Below are 18,106 nucleotides of genomic sequence, written 5' to 3' on the forward strand. Positions count from 1 at the left end.
AACTGCAAAGATAATACAGATCTCTCAAGTCTGGTCTCCTCTCTCAGCTTTCAACCACAGATCTCCAGATGTCCACAACATCCACTCTATCAGTCATCTGCCATGGTTTAACCCTGGTAGGCAGCTAAGCATTACACAACCACTTGCTCACTCCCTGCAGGTGGGATGGGGAAGAGAATTCATCAGATGAATCACACTGATCAACACAAGTATCTTGCACACCACAACACAGATACAAACCACAGCAGCACAGAAATGAGGAAATTTACAGCCTTTTCCCTTGAGGGTGCCTTGCCCTAAAACCAGATGGGTATTTAACAGCTGTGTGCTTACACAGCCCACATGATCTTTTCATCAATTACCTACACACAAAAAATTCAAAGACTAAAGCAGTCATTCACAGAAGCTTGTCATGTACCTGTTTGTGGTGGTCTTCTGCAGCTGCCTGTGCTGTCTGTAAGCTCGTTATCAAGTCTTCCAGGCGGTTATGAACCTATAGAAGCATTACAAGAAGCAAGAAGGCACACCATGACTTTCTAGATTGAAGTTACACCACACTGACAAAAATAAGTATTACATAGAACCTCTTCACCTCTTTATTCCTACACTATTTACACCCAACCAACAATGATCAAAATGGCCTTAGTTTGATGCCACTGTAAAATTGTTAGCAATCATCATCTCTGCCATGTGGCACAGAGAGAGAGAGAAAAGACCACTAGGGATACAAAGAATCTTCAGTGAAAACAGGCAGGAGTAGCTTTTCTCATCCCCAGTACCCTTGAAAATCATGCCCTATTAATCAAAGCGGAAGGACTTGTGACTGCCTTCCCACTTCTCTTGACAATATCAGTACATCACAAAGTTCAACTATCACATGTAGTGATTTTCAAAATACCTTCAGCTATAACTGAGAACTACAGTCGTAACAAGAACCCTAAGCCACTGGCTACAACACAAATACAACAACAACAAAATCTCTTAATTCAGGCCACAGAGCTAAAATTAACTGCTGTGTAGCAGTGGTAAATTCCAAGGCTCACACTGAGTTTTGCAGATACCACGGGCAGTCCTCTTCACTGTTTCATGAGAACAAACACACAGCAAGTAGCCAAAGGAAAAGCAATTCTGCACAGCAAAAGCTCTGGGATGTGTAATTTTTGTTTCAGTCTGATGATGTCAGCCAGGTCTCTGGCACAAAGGGCTTGTCATCAATATACCCTGTGGAATTTCCACAAGTTAACTTAATGAACACCTTAAATGAAAGACATTGCAGTCCCCAGAGAAGCATCTGACATTACGAAGGGTCTAAAGCAGACAGTAGTTACACCACAGTATTGCTTTCAAATCCTTACCTTTTAGAGTGTTTGACTTGCTATAGTATAGGAAAACTTTCAAAACCAGATGTCTGGGAAGTAGAGCAGGCTGCTTTTTGAGCAGCATCTATTCAGAAAAATGCAAGAATGAGCTCCCCTAGGCTCTCCAGGAAAACCTCATCTTAAAATTTTCCCACAGAAATAGGTAACTAGGCTCAGGAGTCTCCAAAAGGGGAAATTTATGAGCAGCTTACTGAGGCAGAGGCTTGCAGGTCTCTCTGAAGGGCTTCAATCCTGTTGCTTTGTTGCTGGACAGTGGCTTCCAATCTGGTGTTTTCAATTTCAAGGCTTAAAAAGAAATACAGAAATACAGGTCTTACTATAAAAATCTGCCAGAGCACCAATTCCAAAAGAACAGTGCAAAATATTCAAAATCAAGAGCATCCTTCAAAATCATAATAATTTGCTGTGATGCAACAAGGCTAAGTATCTATCCAGTGTTTTCCACCCAATCCCTGCAAGCAACAGACACCTCGCCCCACTGTGTTGTTCTCTTACTGTTGCACATGTTCTTCCAGTTGTTTTATAGTAGTGTTAGTCTCAGAAGATGCCAACAGCTGGTCCTGCAGTTTCTGGGCAGAAGCTGTTGCTTCTCTTTCCTTCTTATCCAAGGCAGTCTTCAAGTCACTAATAGAACGCTCTGACTGAAGAAACTTTTGTTCCATCTCCCGCAACTGTAAAATCACAGGAAGAATCCACAGTTGTCAGGTGAGCTTTTGTACAGAGTCAGCTGCTGCCGGAGGATTCACATGCTGCAGGTAGCTGCCCATAGATACTGGAATCTCTGCCCAAAGAACTGTAATCATCTCAAGTACCTTCACAGCTTTGCTTCTACTAGCAAATGAACACAAGCTGTGTTACTTCCTCATCTTCTACAGTGGCCTCTCCCATCCCTCCATGGACTTCCTAGAGCACAGTTCTAAGCACTGACACTGCTCCCTCCGACCCTTTTGGTGACTTAGGAAGCTCTTTGTATTCAATCGTTTGCTCCTCCATGAAAACATGAATTAAGAAGTTGATCTGTCTGTAGTGACTTCACAAGTCTCTCATAAGGATCAGATTTTAAATTATTTTTCTTTTAGAACTCCAAGGCCTCTATACCTCAGTTCTTGGAAAAACACTGTGAAAGGTGGTCCCTAATTCAGAAATAGCTTATACTTCCCTTGTAGGAAAACCATTTAAGGATGGCAAATTATAGCAGGGCCAAAGAAGGGGGGAAAATGCAGAATAAGCTACAAAAGCATCCAGAATTTGACATGTTACCTGGTGGCAGGACGGGGTAGGGGAAGTGGGGGCAGGGGGAAAGCAGGACAGCATAAAAATGTCCAAACACAGCAGTCCAGTACTTCTACTGTTCTTCAGAAATCAGACAATCTGCTTGGCTAAACCAAAGGCAACAAGCTATAGACACACCAATTTATTGTGTAAAGCACCTTCAGAAATAAAAAAAATTGTCCAAGTATGCGCATAATATCTACATGTCAAAGACACGGACACCAAGTTTATTAAACAATGCAATTGATTCACACATCATTAAATCTATCCTGTTGACTTTTTCCTGGGGTTTTAGGACAACATCCAATCCTACTTTTATTAGCCACCCTAAGACTATTCATATAATTACACGATGTACCTTGGTTTTAGCCTTTTCCAATTCCTTTTGCAAGCACAGCTTGTCTTCCTCCAGGTCACTGCGGTAGCGCGTAGTAACTTCGAGTGAAGCTTCTGACATAGATTGCTTTTTAAGAGCATCAGCAAGCTCCTGCTGCAGCTGTCTGATCATGCCCTAACGAAACAATTAAATGAGCATGAATATAGTTGTAAGAACATGAAAAATGCCTTTACTTTGACTTAATTTGATTATACAATTAGACCTGTCTTTTTATTGAACTGAAGTGAAATTGTCTGTCACCAGCAGGCATGTGCACAGACAATCACCTCTCCATCTTTCTCAGCTGAGCACCCCCTAACTGTCAGCAGCTCTTCATGAGGATTTCTGTTTTCTAATACATAAAAAAGATCCTGGTATTGTTCTTCTTCTTGAAACCATACATAAGCACCCACTGCAATCATGGGAATTTTTCTAACAGAATCCAAAGAAATCTGTTGTGATGCAAGAGCCATAGTGTGACTGCAGAAACTACTTTGTTGACCAAAGGCAGGACTTGGTATTCCATTGTTCTTTGTTCTACTCCTGCATTTTAGAAATCTAATTAAATGAATACATATATCTAAAAGCTCTTTTTAGATATACTCTAAGAATATGCTGAATCACATCCTCTTACAGCTGTCTTAATAAGTACGTTTTAGAAAAACAACTGCCTTTATACTGACATATTAAGTTTACCAAAATCTATAGAGTTCATACAGTTATACAGATGTAGTATTTTCAGAGGGAAAACTGTTGTTTTGGTATGTAGAATACACAGCAATTCACAGATTAAAGTGACTGACAGTATTGCTGGAGTTCCCTCCCCACACCCACCTTAAAGTAACTGACAAATGAAGAATAAAGCAGTTACCTCACACATGCCTATATTTATCTCACTCGAAGATTCTGGACTTGTTAGGAAGAAGGAAATGTAATTTTAAATCAGTATTCAAATCAGTAAAGGAGCCAAACCTTACACCAACGTGTCTATATATGGAATTTTATTAGTTCCTATTTTCCGGAAAGTAAGGGAGATTAAACAAAATGAGTAGGGCAATTTTAAAGTCATTGCTCTATCTGAAATTGGCCAAAATACTCTATCATTACAGAATACCCTATGTACTCCTAGGAACACAGATAATGATGCATTCTCCAGGCAGGCCCCTTAGAGCCCCCAGAATATACATAAATTAACACCTAGACACTATAATACTCTTCAATTTTGATAGCAACTTACAGAGAAGCAATGTTTTTCCTCTGTAGGAATTTATTTTAAGTTCATCTCACACAATTCACTCATCTGCATCTTCATTTCTCAACTGTCCCATATTGGATCAGTCTTCCTTTTATATCACTCTTACTTGTGTCATCAGTGCAATACTTCAAAAAAACATTAAATACCTAAACCAATTCTACAGGGCAAAAAATGGACTAAGGAAAAGAGATGAAAAAAGTTCTAGAGAAGAATCACCTTTCTTGATCAAAGCAGACGTGGATACCTTTTTTCTGCTCTCTGCTCAGATCTGAGCAGTAACATCCCATTTATCAAAATCTTACACAATTTCAAGAGAAACACAACAAACCAGAACAAAATATCATTATCCAGTCCCTTGCATATAGCTTGTACCTGGAACACTTTAGAAACACAAAATAATTTCAAGAACTGGAAAACTTTAAATTGCTCTAAGTCTGTAATTTACCTCTCTCTCTATTTTGTCAGTCTCATACTTGAAGACTTGTTCTCTTAAATCAATACACTTGGCATTTAATTCCTTGTTTCTCTCTTCTAGTAGGTAAACTTGCTTTTCAGTATCAGCTCTGAGCTTGTTGAAAATATCATTAAACCGATCTTGCACATCATTCACTACTTTTTCTTTGATGATCCCCTTGTTCTGCAGATCTTCCAGCTGCTGACGGAGCAAAAGGTTTTCACTCTGGAGCTGGGCCAATCGTTCCTGCATGGATTCCTGCTTTATTATAAGTTTGTTTACTTGGTCTTTCTCCAGTTGTCGAGCATGATCGTATTCCTTTGCCTGACACTGGGTTTGACTTAATTCTTTTTGTGTCATTTCTAAAAGCAATGTTTTTTCTCTGAGCGTTTGTCTTAACTGGTGAAGCTCATTTTCTAGACTATTAGCTTTGCTTTCAGCTTTACTCAGCTGCTGAGACAAGCTCTTGCTGGCTTCTCGCACATCTGAGAGGTCATGATGGAGCTTGTCTTGCAAACGAAGCCATTCGTCACGTTCCCTCTGAAATGTTCGTTCGACATCACTTTTTGCTGACTGGTGACGTTCAAGTTCTTGAACAGCAGTGTTCAAGCGGGAACGAAATGATTCAATTTCTGTCTCTAGTCTGTCTTTGCTTTCTTTTGTCTGCTCAAGTTTGGAAGTTAGCATTGCGGATTCTGTCTTTAGTAAGTTCAGCTGTCCATTGTACTGAAAAACTGTTTGTGTTAAAGCTTCCTCATTCAGTTTAAGTTCCTTTTTGAGATCTTCATTTTTTTCTTTCAAGGTCTCATTCTCCTCTAAAAATTTTCCTTCTTCCTCCTGGTGCCTAAGTCTTATTTGATCAAGTTCTAGTCTTAGCATGGCAATCTCATCTTGCAGTAACTGATTTTTGTACAACAGATCCTTTTCTCTCTCAGTGTCGGATTCCTGAATGACAGAGAACATGAATAAATATCCAGGTGGGAAATAAATCTACAAAACCACTTCAGCGTTAAACTGCATTTTAACATTTCTAACATTGCAACATGACTTCAAAGATGAAAGTGACATTTCAGATAAGACACAAGCTGATCTATGAACCAGTGCATGTGTCCAACACATGCATAGAATGAAAGCGTAATGTATCTGTAAATAAACATGCCAAATATACAATGTCTTTTTTTTGCCATAAAGCAGCAACAAAATAATAAAATTATTTAAAATATTTCAGGTATAAAGGTCTTAAAATGACAGTGCTTTTTTGTGTGTGCATGCCTTTAAAATATTCCCTTTCAGGTTAATTTAGCTGTGTTACTGATCTGGTAAAATCTATGTTTACCACAGGTAAAATCTCTGTTTACCAGGCTAAAAAGGGTATTTTCCTTTTTAAACGTCTTCTTGACACTATTTTTTAGCATTACTGAAAGTTAGCTATACAGCTGAATCATCCCTGGAATGCAAGAGTCTTGTACAGTGCCTGTTTATTATACAAACTTTTTTCCATGTAAACATATTCACCCTATATTTCTTGGGCAGCACAGCCAAGAACAAATAGTTTTTCCAAGAATTTCACATTCTTAGTAAATTCAGTAAACTTTTAAAGACTTTTTTTTTTAATACAGTGCTCACGATTACTTATTCTCCTTCAATTATTCTAACTAGGATCGAGAGTTTAATTCATTGTAGACCTTCCTTCGTAAGATTTTAATATGTCGAGGTGAAAAAGAACTTCGTATTTCAAGTAACTAAGTTTGGTAACGGAATAAATAATTTAAAAACTCCCAAGGAATGGGAGCACAGAGTGAGTGTCAAACAACTTCTTTCCTGGTCAGTCTGGATGTAGGTAGCTAGGTGTTTCACTGCTAGAAACCTTAGAAAGTGAAGATAAAATGCTGAGGAAATAAAAACAAGACAGTTTAAAAAACGGCATAAACAGTGTTTTCTTTTAGTTTTCCACCTGTACATGCAGTTCAAGTACATACAGCACTGATACTGCTTTCCAGAACTTTTAAAGACATTTTTAAAGACATAAAGGAAAACAGAAGAGGTATTTGCACAGTAAAATTACACTGGTAAACTGTAAATAATCCATCAAGAAGCAGAAAAAAATATTTAAGTTTTATTATGACTTTAGAACAAACATGGTGAAATTTAATTAATTAGAAAAAAATCTGCTTACATCTGAACTTTTTCCTATAGTTCTTCTTGTCTCTTCTTCTAGTTCTTTTTGTCTCCAAAGGTGGTTGTTCAAAATGCCTTCTTGCAGGGCTCTGGCACTCTTTTCCTGAGAGAGCTGTCTCTGTGTTTCATCACGCTCGTCTTCAACCTACAGTAATACAATTAAACTACTTGCACCTTCAGAAAAATCAAAGCTAGCAACATCTTCCCACTCTCCCTTTTATTCTTCTAAATATTTTTGCTTTCCACAGTTATGATAATCCATCTATAAATTTTTATTTTCTTCTGAAAAATTAAGAAGAGATATAGAATGCCTTGTAATAATTTAGAAAAACAACTCAAAGCCAGGCTTTGAAATACAAACGAAAAGAAAAGGGAACAGACTACTTGGAAACCAGCTGTTTTCAAAATCTGGCAATAGCTACCCAATGCCTCTTCCATTAACAAAGTATCTTTCAAGTGTTTAAGCCATTATCTAACATACCTGTTTGAAGAGCTTTCTCATTGTTACTAACTCCATTTCTAAATTCCTTGATTGTAACTCAAGTTGCTGTTTCTCCTCCATCTCTTTACAACATTGCTCTTCTTTCCTTCTGAGTTTTTCTCTTGTTTTCTCATATAGTGTTTCTATTCTGAGCCTCTTTTCTTCTTCTTGTTTCAAAGTAAATCTGGGATTTAAGAGAACAGTTGAGAAACTAAAGCACTGATACAAAAATTAGCTATTCCACACTATGAACTTAGAGAAACAACTCAAACCATAAAAATGTTAAATATTTTCAGATTTTATATTTTTACTTTAATTTTTAACTTTTTAAAGAATTCTAACTTCTTTATCCATGGTATCAGTTTTACAATATATGGAAATAAACCATTGAGTGTTTTATCACTTTTAAGTTTATCTAGGTAAACATACCGAGGTATGCACATTTCTGTTACTTTTAAAGAAGTCATCTTCATATTACAGACATTTCGATCAAGAGGAGTTTGTTGCTCATCAATCAAAGCAATATAAACTTTTGACTATGACTAATTTACATTTTCTTAATATGATGAGCATTGTCTGCATATTATGGATTCAGTGACTGCAAGTAATGCTGATGAAGCATCACATCACTTACCTCTCTGACAGACCCACCAATTCTTTAACAAGCCTTTTGTAAGTCTTAAACAACTGCTGACCACAGGAAAAGCACACAGTTTCTATTTACTCAAGAATGAAGTCAATTTTCAAAAATATATTTAGAAATGCAGAAGGTTTAATGTGATTAAAAATAGTTTTAAACCTCTAAGGATCTACACCTGGAAGAAACAACAGCAATCTGATTTTGAAGATTATCTATAGAGAAACTCTTAGCGAGTATCAGCTTCTTTACTAACTTACACAAGTAGCAATAAGCACCAACACAGTAAGAAGTGGTCCATGGTGTGCCCACAGTACCCAAACAAAAAAAGCACTTTTGTGTTTCATGATTATTTTGAGTATTTTTCCTAATATCTTCGTGACAGTCAACAAGAAAAAAAATTATTTACATAAAAGTATTAACATAAGAACAGTGCTGGCAAGTGAAAGTCTGCTTTAGAAATTCTGCAAAAACAAGTATCAGCAACCACTAATAAATTGTTCAAAAGACTGACAGTAACATTTGTATCTCAATGGTTTATATTGCAAGGAAGAAAGCTTTACATATAATTTTTAGGGTAATTTCACAAAAAAATAGCTTCTATAATTGTAAGGTTAACATTGCTTTCATAATTTATTAAAAATGAAAACATTAATTATTCACAATTGATAGATACTTGAGAATTTTGAAAAATGGTGGCTGAGTTAAAGCTAATTTTCTTCACATGGGGCTGTGTTTTGAATTTGTGCTGAAAACAGTTGATAATATAGACAGTTTTGCTATTGCTGAGCAACATCTGCACAGCAACAAGGCATTTTCTGCTTCTCCTACCACCCTGCCAGGGGCTGTGGGTGCACAAGAAGTTGGGAGGGGAGACAGCTAGGACAGGTGACCCAACTGACACAAGGGATTTTCCAGACCATATGACATCATGCTCAGTATGTATAGTGGGGGGAAGAAGGAGGATGGGGGGGATGTTCAGAGTGATGGCATTTGTCTTTCCATGTAACTGTTACATGTGATGGAGTCCTGCTCTCCTGCGGATGGATGAACACCTGCCTGCCAATGGGTAGGGGTGAATGGATTCCTTGTTTTGCTTCGCTTCTGTGCATGGCCTTTGATTTCCCTATTACAGAGTCTTTATTTCAGCCCACGAGCTTTCTCAGTTTTACCATTCTGATTCTCTTCTTGCCATCCCACTGGTGGGGAAGTGAGTGAGCAGCTGCGCGGGGTGTAGTTGCCAGCTGGGCTTAAACCATGACAAACTGCTAAATCCAATTCAGGCAAAGCTGGGAATAGCTTTGTCTTCCCCATAATCCTCTTCAAGTACCAGGAGGCACAACTCAAAGCTCACTTCCCTCAGCCTCTCCTCACAGGGCTGGTGTTCCTGCTCCCTGACAAGCTTGCTAGCCCTTTGCAAAACTCACGCATATCAATTAAGATCCCTCTTGTACTAGCCCAAAGACTGGACACAGTGCTCTAGATGTGGTTCAGTAAGTGCTGAGTAGGGGCAGATGATCACTGCCTTCCATCTCCTGATCTGCTGCCATTGGCCTTCTCAGCTGCCAGCTCACACTGGTTCACATTCATCTTGCTCTCTGGCAAGACCACCAAGGTCTTCTCAGCAAGCTCCTTGGCCAGGCCATCCCCAGGATATCATCACAAGAAGATCTTCCTTCCCAAGAGCAAGGCTTTGCATTTGTTCTTGCTGAATTCCCTATGGTGTGTACTAGCTACTCCTGAAGTGACGTAAACAGAGGTTAAAAACCTCACATCATCCAAGCCTAGCTCAGGATTATAGAGAAAGGGGCACGCCTTAATTTGACTTTTCAAATAAGCAAACATGAAAGCAAGTAAGCACTTGCTGCTTCTCTAAACACTTCTGAGTTGCACTCTGTGGAGTTACCTGAATTTCTAGTATTATACACCAACACCATACACATCTCATAAATCACCTCTCTTTTAAGTCTCATTTTCCCATACAAACTCTCTTATTCTCTTCTCTTGCTATAAAAAAAAAAGTGAAAACAACATCCAGACAATTTTAGATGGTGCTAATATCCAGGTGTTTGGTTTTTTTTCACCTGACATTACATGCTTTCTTTATAGCATGACTTGCCCATGGGACTCAAAATACACAAAATCAAAAGACTAGAAGCTTCTCAACCATCACATGTATCATCAGCACCTTCTGGAACATTAACACTGACAAGGTAACACACTATCAGAACACAAGATTACATACTTAAGACTTTGGATATCACTTTTCCATTCCACTTCTTGATGAGCCAATACGGATTTCAAATCTTGAGTCTCTTCCGCCCTTAATTTTGATTCCTGCTTTTCATTTTCCAATTTTCTTACTTCTCTCCAGACTGCTGCATACCGATTTTTTTCATGCTCTATTATTTGTTCATATTTAAGAAGTATGCTTTGAATTTTCAGCAAAATAGCAGAACCTATTTTGAGATAGAAAAGACAAAGCTGCACATATGCATAAATACTTTCTAATGTGTAAATTATTTGATTTGTTGTAGGTGATAAAAGTTTTGGTAGTGGGAAGACTGCAGGCAGTGGGAGTTCTGTGTGAGAAGAGGCCAGGGGTTGCCCCATGCCAGACAGAGACAATGGACCCACTGCAGGGCACAGCTGAGCCTTTCAGCCATGCTGGTGGCACCTCAGAAAAGTGTATTTAGGAGAAGACAAAACCACCACTCAGGCAAAGGAAAAAGATACAAAAAACAGCTCTGTATACACTCAGGTCAGTGACAAAGGGGGCGGTGGGGAGGTGGTACCTTAGATATAAATAAACTAAGACACCTAGGAGTGCATACAATGAAACCACATTTTAAAAGACTAACTTGTAACATCTGAGGAAAAAGTGACTTTAGAACATACCTGTATGATCCACAGGAAGCTGTTCTAAGAGCAACATAGCCTCTTTGTAGGTGGATGTTGGTAATTCAACATCCTCTGAAGTTGTGTCAGATGAGTGAGTCAAATCAAGGTCATCAGTTGCATCCATTTGTACGCCAACCTACAAACAATATAGTATTTTCTGTATACTACTATGTAATATTACAGATGCATTAATGACTCATTCTCTCATTCACATTCCATATCTGATTGATCCCATCCAAGAGATTAAAAGCTGATAAAACGATTTATCAAGAAACTAATTTTATAGTACCTTGTTCTTTCCACTCGCTGTTTTTGCTGCAGGTCTGGAAAACAGAAATGTATTTCAGTTCTGGAATGTTTATCTTGCATTAAGAACAATATCTAAAGTTGTTCTGAAAACCTAATTTCAGTAGGGAATTAAAGTAAAATTTAATACAAGAAATTTTTCAGATGTAGGTGAATACTGGAAAAAAACTGTCTATCATCATTATTGGAAGATTTTTTTTTCACAAGATATTAAGCAAATAGTTGAATTAACTGTTCATTCAAAGTGATAGGAATCATATAGCTACAGACATGGAGATACACAGATACATAGTTATGTGCATTCCTTGTTTAACGAGGTTTAGCTCTCTTCAGTATCGAGACTCTTTCCCTCACAAGCCAAAGAACCATAATTTTGGATTCTCTAGTGTAGTTAAGGCTGACTGGGATGGAGTTCGTTTTCTTCAGAGCAGCCCACACAAAGGTGTGTGTTAGATTTCTCACCAAAACAGTGCTGACAACACACCGGTGTTTTAGCTATTGCTGAACAGTGCTTGTACCCTTCAACAATTTCTGTTTCTCATTTCGCCCCCTACAGTTAAGTTTGAGGTAGGCAAGAAGTCAGGAGGACATACAGCTGAAGAAGAAATAATAAAAAGAAAAAAACCCAAACCCTAAGATGCATGTGATGAAATAGCAACTTTGTTCTTCTGTAAGTCTCTCCTCTCCCCTTTTCAATATACAAAATATATGTTTACATATACACTGACCTTGGGTAATTTTTTGGCACTTGAACTTGGCTAAGATGTTCAAAGCACATTAAGCAAAAATGATGTGTTTTGAAACACAGAAGGCATCAGGTCATATTGTCACATGAAGGAACAAAAACCACTGTACACATCAGGTTTACAAAGAATTTACCTTTAGCTTTAGGTCAATTTCTATCATTAAGTAAGTTTTACTTGTAACATTCCTTATATTCAGTACCTTCCTTCCCCTTGAGATGTTTCACTGAAAGTGCTACTATCCAGTACTTGAAAATTATTCACCCTGGAAGAGCACATCTGCTGATTAGCCTTCTGCTTTGAAGTCTGTCCTTTATTTTTCCTTGCAACTTCGGGATTCAGGGCAAATTCACTACATTAAATAGAAAGGAAAAAAAAAAAATCACCAATTGAGTAACTTTACAGAAAACACTTCTTTGAAACAGACATACTTAGGATGATGTCCAGAAACAACTGAAATGAAAAATATCTCTGATAAAACACAGACTTAACTCTTGAGAATTGTTGAGTATTTAAAAGTATTTAAAAAACCTTGCCCTAAGGAATGAGGGGGAAAAATGGAACCTGAACTGGATTCAGGCAGTATCTTATATCCAGATCAGAGGAAGTATTAAGAGCAAAGATTCCCTTGAAGGACAGAGAGAAAAACATTCCTGCTTAGGATTACATAAAAATATCAATGCCTCCTTCAAACTTTTGAGATTCATTAGGTAATATCTTTTCCCTCTGCCTAAAAAAAATGTGGTTTTCTTAAATGTTTGTGAAGCAGTGGACTATCAGTATGGCTTTCAGCATTAAAGAAATGGCTTCAACTAGTACAATATTAGAAAACCTGAAAGATACTTAAGGAATGCTACAAATAAGAATTTAAGATGTCTTTAGTTTAGACTTTCATTGGCATTTTAATAATTTCTGACCTCTCCTCAGGTGAAAAGTTCTTGTTGACTCTTTCTTCTGTAGTGCTTTCATCCTCCATTTTCAAACATTCATTCTTCCTCAGCGTAAGCTTTTCTTTCATTTGCTGATTAGTAATGTTACCCAGTGGTGTATTTAATTTATCAACAATTTCCTCTTTTGCCACTGTCTGCGTATTGAAACATCTTTCTTTGCTTTTTTCCTTCTCAACCTAGAAAAAAGGGTAAGTTTCATGTATTAGTCAGTATTTTCATAAAAGAGAAACACAATATCCAAGATCGAATAATTCAGAGTTTACCCCTGAAGAAGTGTAAAATGAAAAAAAAAAATATTGACAAGTATTTTCACAAAAACTATATTACAAAGTGTATTATCATTGAAAGTACTTCAAATTCAGTCATGATTCTATGATGTAACAGAAACATAGTCCTTAGAAAGAAAACAACAGTGTATCTTAAAACAGGAACAACAAAAACGTAAAAGCATTACTGATGGATTAAAGAGTTAGAAGGACAGTACAACGTTAGTTGTAAAAACAGAAATAAAAAAGTCAGGTGCAAGTGTGCTTGGCTACTGCTTCCTCCATGGAGGGTAAATAGGGTGGCAGGAAAGAAGATTTCAAACCCACAAGTAGAAGTTCCACTCACAGCAAACAGGAATTTTACTGAAGGGCAATGAAGACACATGCAGAAATCACAGCAAATGAAAATTTCAGTCAAGACCCTGTTCAGAAGCTATTTTCATTCTTTGTTTCAGAATTGGAACTGATTTAATTGTGTGCACTTCTTTTTATGTCAGTGGAAACTTACACTGGAACTGAGTGCCACGTACTGTTAAACAGGAACAATAGTGCATTCTGTGTTTTCTGAAAAAGGGGGGAAAGGCAACTCTCTGCTGCTCTCTTTATTGATAAGTATTGTATTTTCTTTAAAACAATAACCAATTTGCACAAAGCATCTTCATTTAATGATGAATAGCTGAAGTGAACAGGACCATTGATATGGAGAAAGACTAAACAATAAGGAGTAGCAGGTGAACTACCTCTTTTTGCAGCTGTACCTTCTCTTTCTCCAAAGCCAGGAATACTGTTTGCAGCATTCCTACCTTACTCTTAAATCTCTCCATATCTCGTTTTAGCTCTTCATCAAGACTCCTTTCCAGCATGCCACACGATTCCTGAGCATTAGTGAGAAGACTTTCAATTTCTGTTTCTCCTATATTACTGGTGGTAAGGCAGTCCCTGGGAACATCATCATTAAATTCAGAGTAGTTTTTAAGTTGCAATTTTGTTACAGAATGTGCATTTTCATCACTTGTACAAACAGGTCTTATTTTAGGAAGAATATTAGAAATGTCACCCAAAATACTTGATTTTAAGCTATGTCTCAGGGAGTAAGCAGGACCTTCCTCTTCATTTTTACTACTTCCATTAGCATTCTCTTCTGTTTCCATAGCAGGCATTTTCTTTTTCTCTCCTTTTGCTAAAGAAACCTTTCTGTTATCTATATTGTTAATGCCAGCTTCTTCATCTGTATTCCAGGTATCGTTTACATTTGTCTTTAAGCTATTTTGATCAGGAAGAACACCATGACTTGGAAATACAATTTCCATTTTGGGTACTTTTCCACCTAACGTAAGTTTAATATCTCCAAATTCACCTTCCCTTTTTAACTTATTACTTGATTCTGTCACAGGAGATGAAATAATGTGAGAACTCTTCGATTCTTCACCAAAGCCATCTTCTGGTATTTCTTCCACAAGGGAAGCAGTTTTCCCAGCTTCATTTTCACCAAACAACTGCTTCAGCTCTGCTGTAATGTTTTTAAAATTTGTTTTCAATTCCCTTTTCTCATTTTCAACCCACATTCTTTCATATCTTTCTTCCCAAGGTTTTAGATTTAACTCCTTGTCAGCACTCTGCGATTCCTCATTTTCTGTTAGGGCTTCCTGATGTGAAACTTCTGCTTTGTCAATCTGATTTTCATGTGCTGTTTTTTCTATCAAGTTGGTAGTTTCTAAAATATATTTATCCTTAAGTAAACAGGTACAGACAAGAAAGTCACCAAGAGAAAAGAAGTTACAGTTAATCTAGGTAATTTCTGTTGCAAACTCATCCTATTGTAAAACAGAAATAACCGAAACATATAAAATAAATATACATATATATACACACATAAGAGAAATAAGCATCAAGGTATTTTGAAAGCAATTTTTATAATACAAATCAAGGGATAGTAAATTAAAGGTTCACTGACTCACCTTTTACTTAAAAATAAAGGACTTACTAGCTACTAGGACTTACTAGAGACAAACAGTTTTTCTAGGATTGGAGTTGTCTAGACATTAGGGTTGCTTTTACCTTTAAGCCTGCCTGCTTTTTCTAACTGGTGGCCTTTGTTAGAAACCAATTTATTGTTTTATTGCTTTAATACCATTTTTCTTTGGAACTGCCCATGTTTTCTCACCCTCCTTCCTCCATTATTCTCTACTGTCTGGTATTTTACAATCCCTTGCCAGCTAAACTAATACACTGTTAATGAACATGACAAGCTTTTTACTGTCCCCCACATGGAGACCTGGGCCTGTTTCTTCACCCAAGATACAGAAATGTTAAATTCCATTCCAAGCTCCGAAGAACAGCATTTATTAGGGAAACCTGTCCATTCCTTCCCTCATCCCAAAAGTCAGGAACCCAAACTTATGTGAAAACCATACCATGCCTCACTCAACCCCACCCAGTCTCCTCATGTCCCTCACCCCATGCCCTGCTCCTCAACCGCTCTGAAGGCTTCTGTCATGTGTCACACTTTTCCCAACATGCTCCCTCCCCATATGCTTCCTAGTGCCTTCCATACAGGCCTACAGCCCTAATCCCAATGGGCTGAGACCACCCAACTCCTCTCTCTCTTCTTGTTATCCAGGCCCTTCTCTCTCTGCAAAAGCTCCTGCTTTCAGAACAGAGACGGAGCCCCTCAGCCAGCTACCATCTGTCCCAGCCTGTCCATTCCCCAAGTTCACTGCCCAACCCCTACCACCTTCCACAGCAGGCCTAAGTTCCACGCTCTGCCTGGTAGTAATGAGCATGTTCCTCTTTCATTGTACCTGGGTGTGGGGTAGAAGTAATTTGCTCCACTGTCCCTTGAGGCACTAGAGAAGACTCCATACCCCTCTATCCAGCCCTCTCCCTCTCCTGTTGTAGGCCCAACACAAACAGGATGCCTACCTTATTCCTCTCTAAAACGCCCTCTGAAAAAAACGTATTCGAACGCTTACTAACATGGTCAAAGAAGTGTGTATTTTGCAGAGGCAGAGAAAGCATTGAGAAGGTCACAAAATTTAATTTTTTTTTGTTTCTTCTTCTCTCATAAAGGGGAAGACCAGGCATGCTTAATCAAACAGATCAGCATATTAAAGACAAATTTCCTTCTTTACTTGAATGCGCAAATTGCATAGGGAAAAAATGAATTTGACTGCACTGTTTCTCAGCACTGTGCAAAAGGAAAAACACTGAACAAAGTTTAAGCAAACCAGCTGGAAACAAATTAGTATAACAGTAAGTATCCAACATAATTATAAGGATTTTTCTCCACCATAAGACAACTACATCCCATTTTACTTCAGGCTGTTATACAACCTTTATCTACAGGACTCTCCAGAATTACTCATTGACTGGTAAGTTTCCTTTACTTTTTAAGTGTATAATATATAATTCTTTGCTTTACAGTGTATAATACAATTTACTGATTCAGATTCTTAATTCAAAATATTTGGTGTTACATACCCACAGTCCATAGTTTTCAATGGCATCCTTAACATCTTCTTTTTCAGCTGCTGCTGATATATGGAAAGTAGATCCTGAGTACTCACCTACAGTGAGAAAACTGTATTTTGATAGCCAGCATGACCTAACACTACTTATTTATATTTAGAGTGCATCTTGAATCATATTTTTGAGAAAAATCTTAACACAAAATAATGCATCCCCTCTAATTTGTGAGATCTTAGGGACAAAAATTAGCATAAAATATATTTAAGATGCATCTGTGTGCATTGCTTTCTTCCAGGCATTTAGAGGAAATTTGCTGAAAATCACTATAAATAGTCACAAATAAACCAATCCTGTTTCTTAAAGGTGCATTATCTCTATCTCTCTCTTTGAAATGCTGTGTGCCATACAGTACCTAGTTACATGGCTCCAGCAACTGTAATTTTCCTATGAGCATATGTGCAGTGCACAAAAAATCATGAAAAAAATCACAGCTTTGAAATATTTTAAGGACTCAGCTTTACTCTATGCATTAAATAAATCTGTCTCTAGACATGGATATGGACTGAGTATTTCAAATTGCTGCCTCATCTGTTGCAGAAGACATGGATGGGAACTGAAAGACAGACTTATGTAATGTTGAGAATCAATCCATGATCTGAACATTTCGTTCATACTGTTGAAAACTGGATTCCACTCTTCCATCTCTCAGAATTTCTATATAATATGGGCAGGTCACAAACTTCTCAGACACAGTCACTCAGTCTAGCAGCCTATCCTGAATCTCTGTTACACCAGAGAACTGGACTCCAGATAATCCCAGATACAATCTAGAAGCAGCAACTCAGTGTCATTGTTCTTGTGGAAGGCACACTGTACACCTTCAAGTGACAAGTATTCAGAAAGAAACAAGTCTTAGCAACTCAAGTGTGCAATCTAAAAACAAGAGATGGAGGCTTTTCACTTTAATCACTCTGCACCTCCCGTCTTTCTCCATAATGCCATGGATTCTACACAATAGCCTTTCTATTCACAAAGTTTCACTGCTAAAGAGGGACACAATATCCTTCCTACAACAAAAGTGAGTAAGATGGAGAAAAATAGATAGATATAATCATAAAAATACAAAAGCGCACAACCTCACTTCTTGGCATTTCCTGCTTTAGGTGAGTACTTTAGCAAGCCTTCATTTCTTGAAGGGTTCTTAACATTTGATACAAGCTCAGAGTTACAACTTTTTATCTGAACTGGGAGTCCGAGCTCCTCAATCAGTCCTAAAGGTCTCCAGAGGTCAATTCTAACCCCAAGGTACACAGTGTGAAGTAACAGCCTTTTCCTCCCACCTCACTGCTAGGTAAAATTTCTGACAATTTTTGTAGATTTGATTGTTGGGTATTTCAGCACAAGGCATTTCACAAGACAACAGTCATTAGTGAGTTGACA

General features: G+C 37.7%; 1 protein-coding gene across 1 annotated transcript in view; it reads right to left on the reverse strand.

Annotated features, from left to right (window-relative positions):
• The window catches only part of ANKRD26 (ankyrin repeat domain containing 26), a 53,954-nt gene that overhangs the window by 12,954 nt on the left and 22,894 nt on the right, over positions 1-18,106 (reverse strand). Inside the window, exons 18-30 of the mRNA XM_082280399.1 lie at positions 16,679-16,764; positions 12,900-13,108; positions 12,185-12,334; positions 11,223-11,256; positions 10,931-11,069; positions 10,278-10,491; positions 7,396-7,579; positions 6,913-7,059; positions 4,728-5,681; positions 3,010-3,162; positions 1,875-2,050; positions 1,571-1,664; positions 419-493 (exon numbers count right to left, since the gene is read on the reverse strand). Of these exons, the coding sequence (XP_082136525.1) occupies positions 419-493; positions 1,571-1,664; positions 1,875-2,050; positions 3,010-3,162; positions 4,728-5,681; positions 6,913-7,059; positions 7,396-7,579; positions 10,278-10,491; positions 10,931-11,069; positions 11,223-11,256; positions 12,185-12,334; positions 12,900-13,108; positions 16,679-16,764 (2,615 nt within the window). The remainder of the gene's footprint in view (positions 1-418; positions 494-1,570; positions 1,665-1,874; positions 2,051-3,009; positions 3,163-4,727; positions 5,682-6,912; positions 7,060-7,395; positions 7,580-10,277; positions 10,492-10,930; positions 11,070-11,222; positions 11,257-12,184; positions 12,335-12,899; positions 13,109-16,678; positions 16,765-18,106) is intronic.

This window comes from Coloeus monedula (genome assembly GCF_965178545.1).
Source record: "Coloeus monedula genome assembly, chromosome: 4".
Lineage (NCBI taxonomy): Eukaryota > Metazoa > Chordata > Aves > Passeriformes > Corvidae > Coloeus > Coloeus monedula.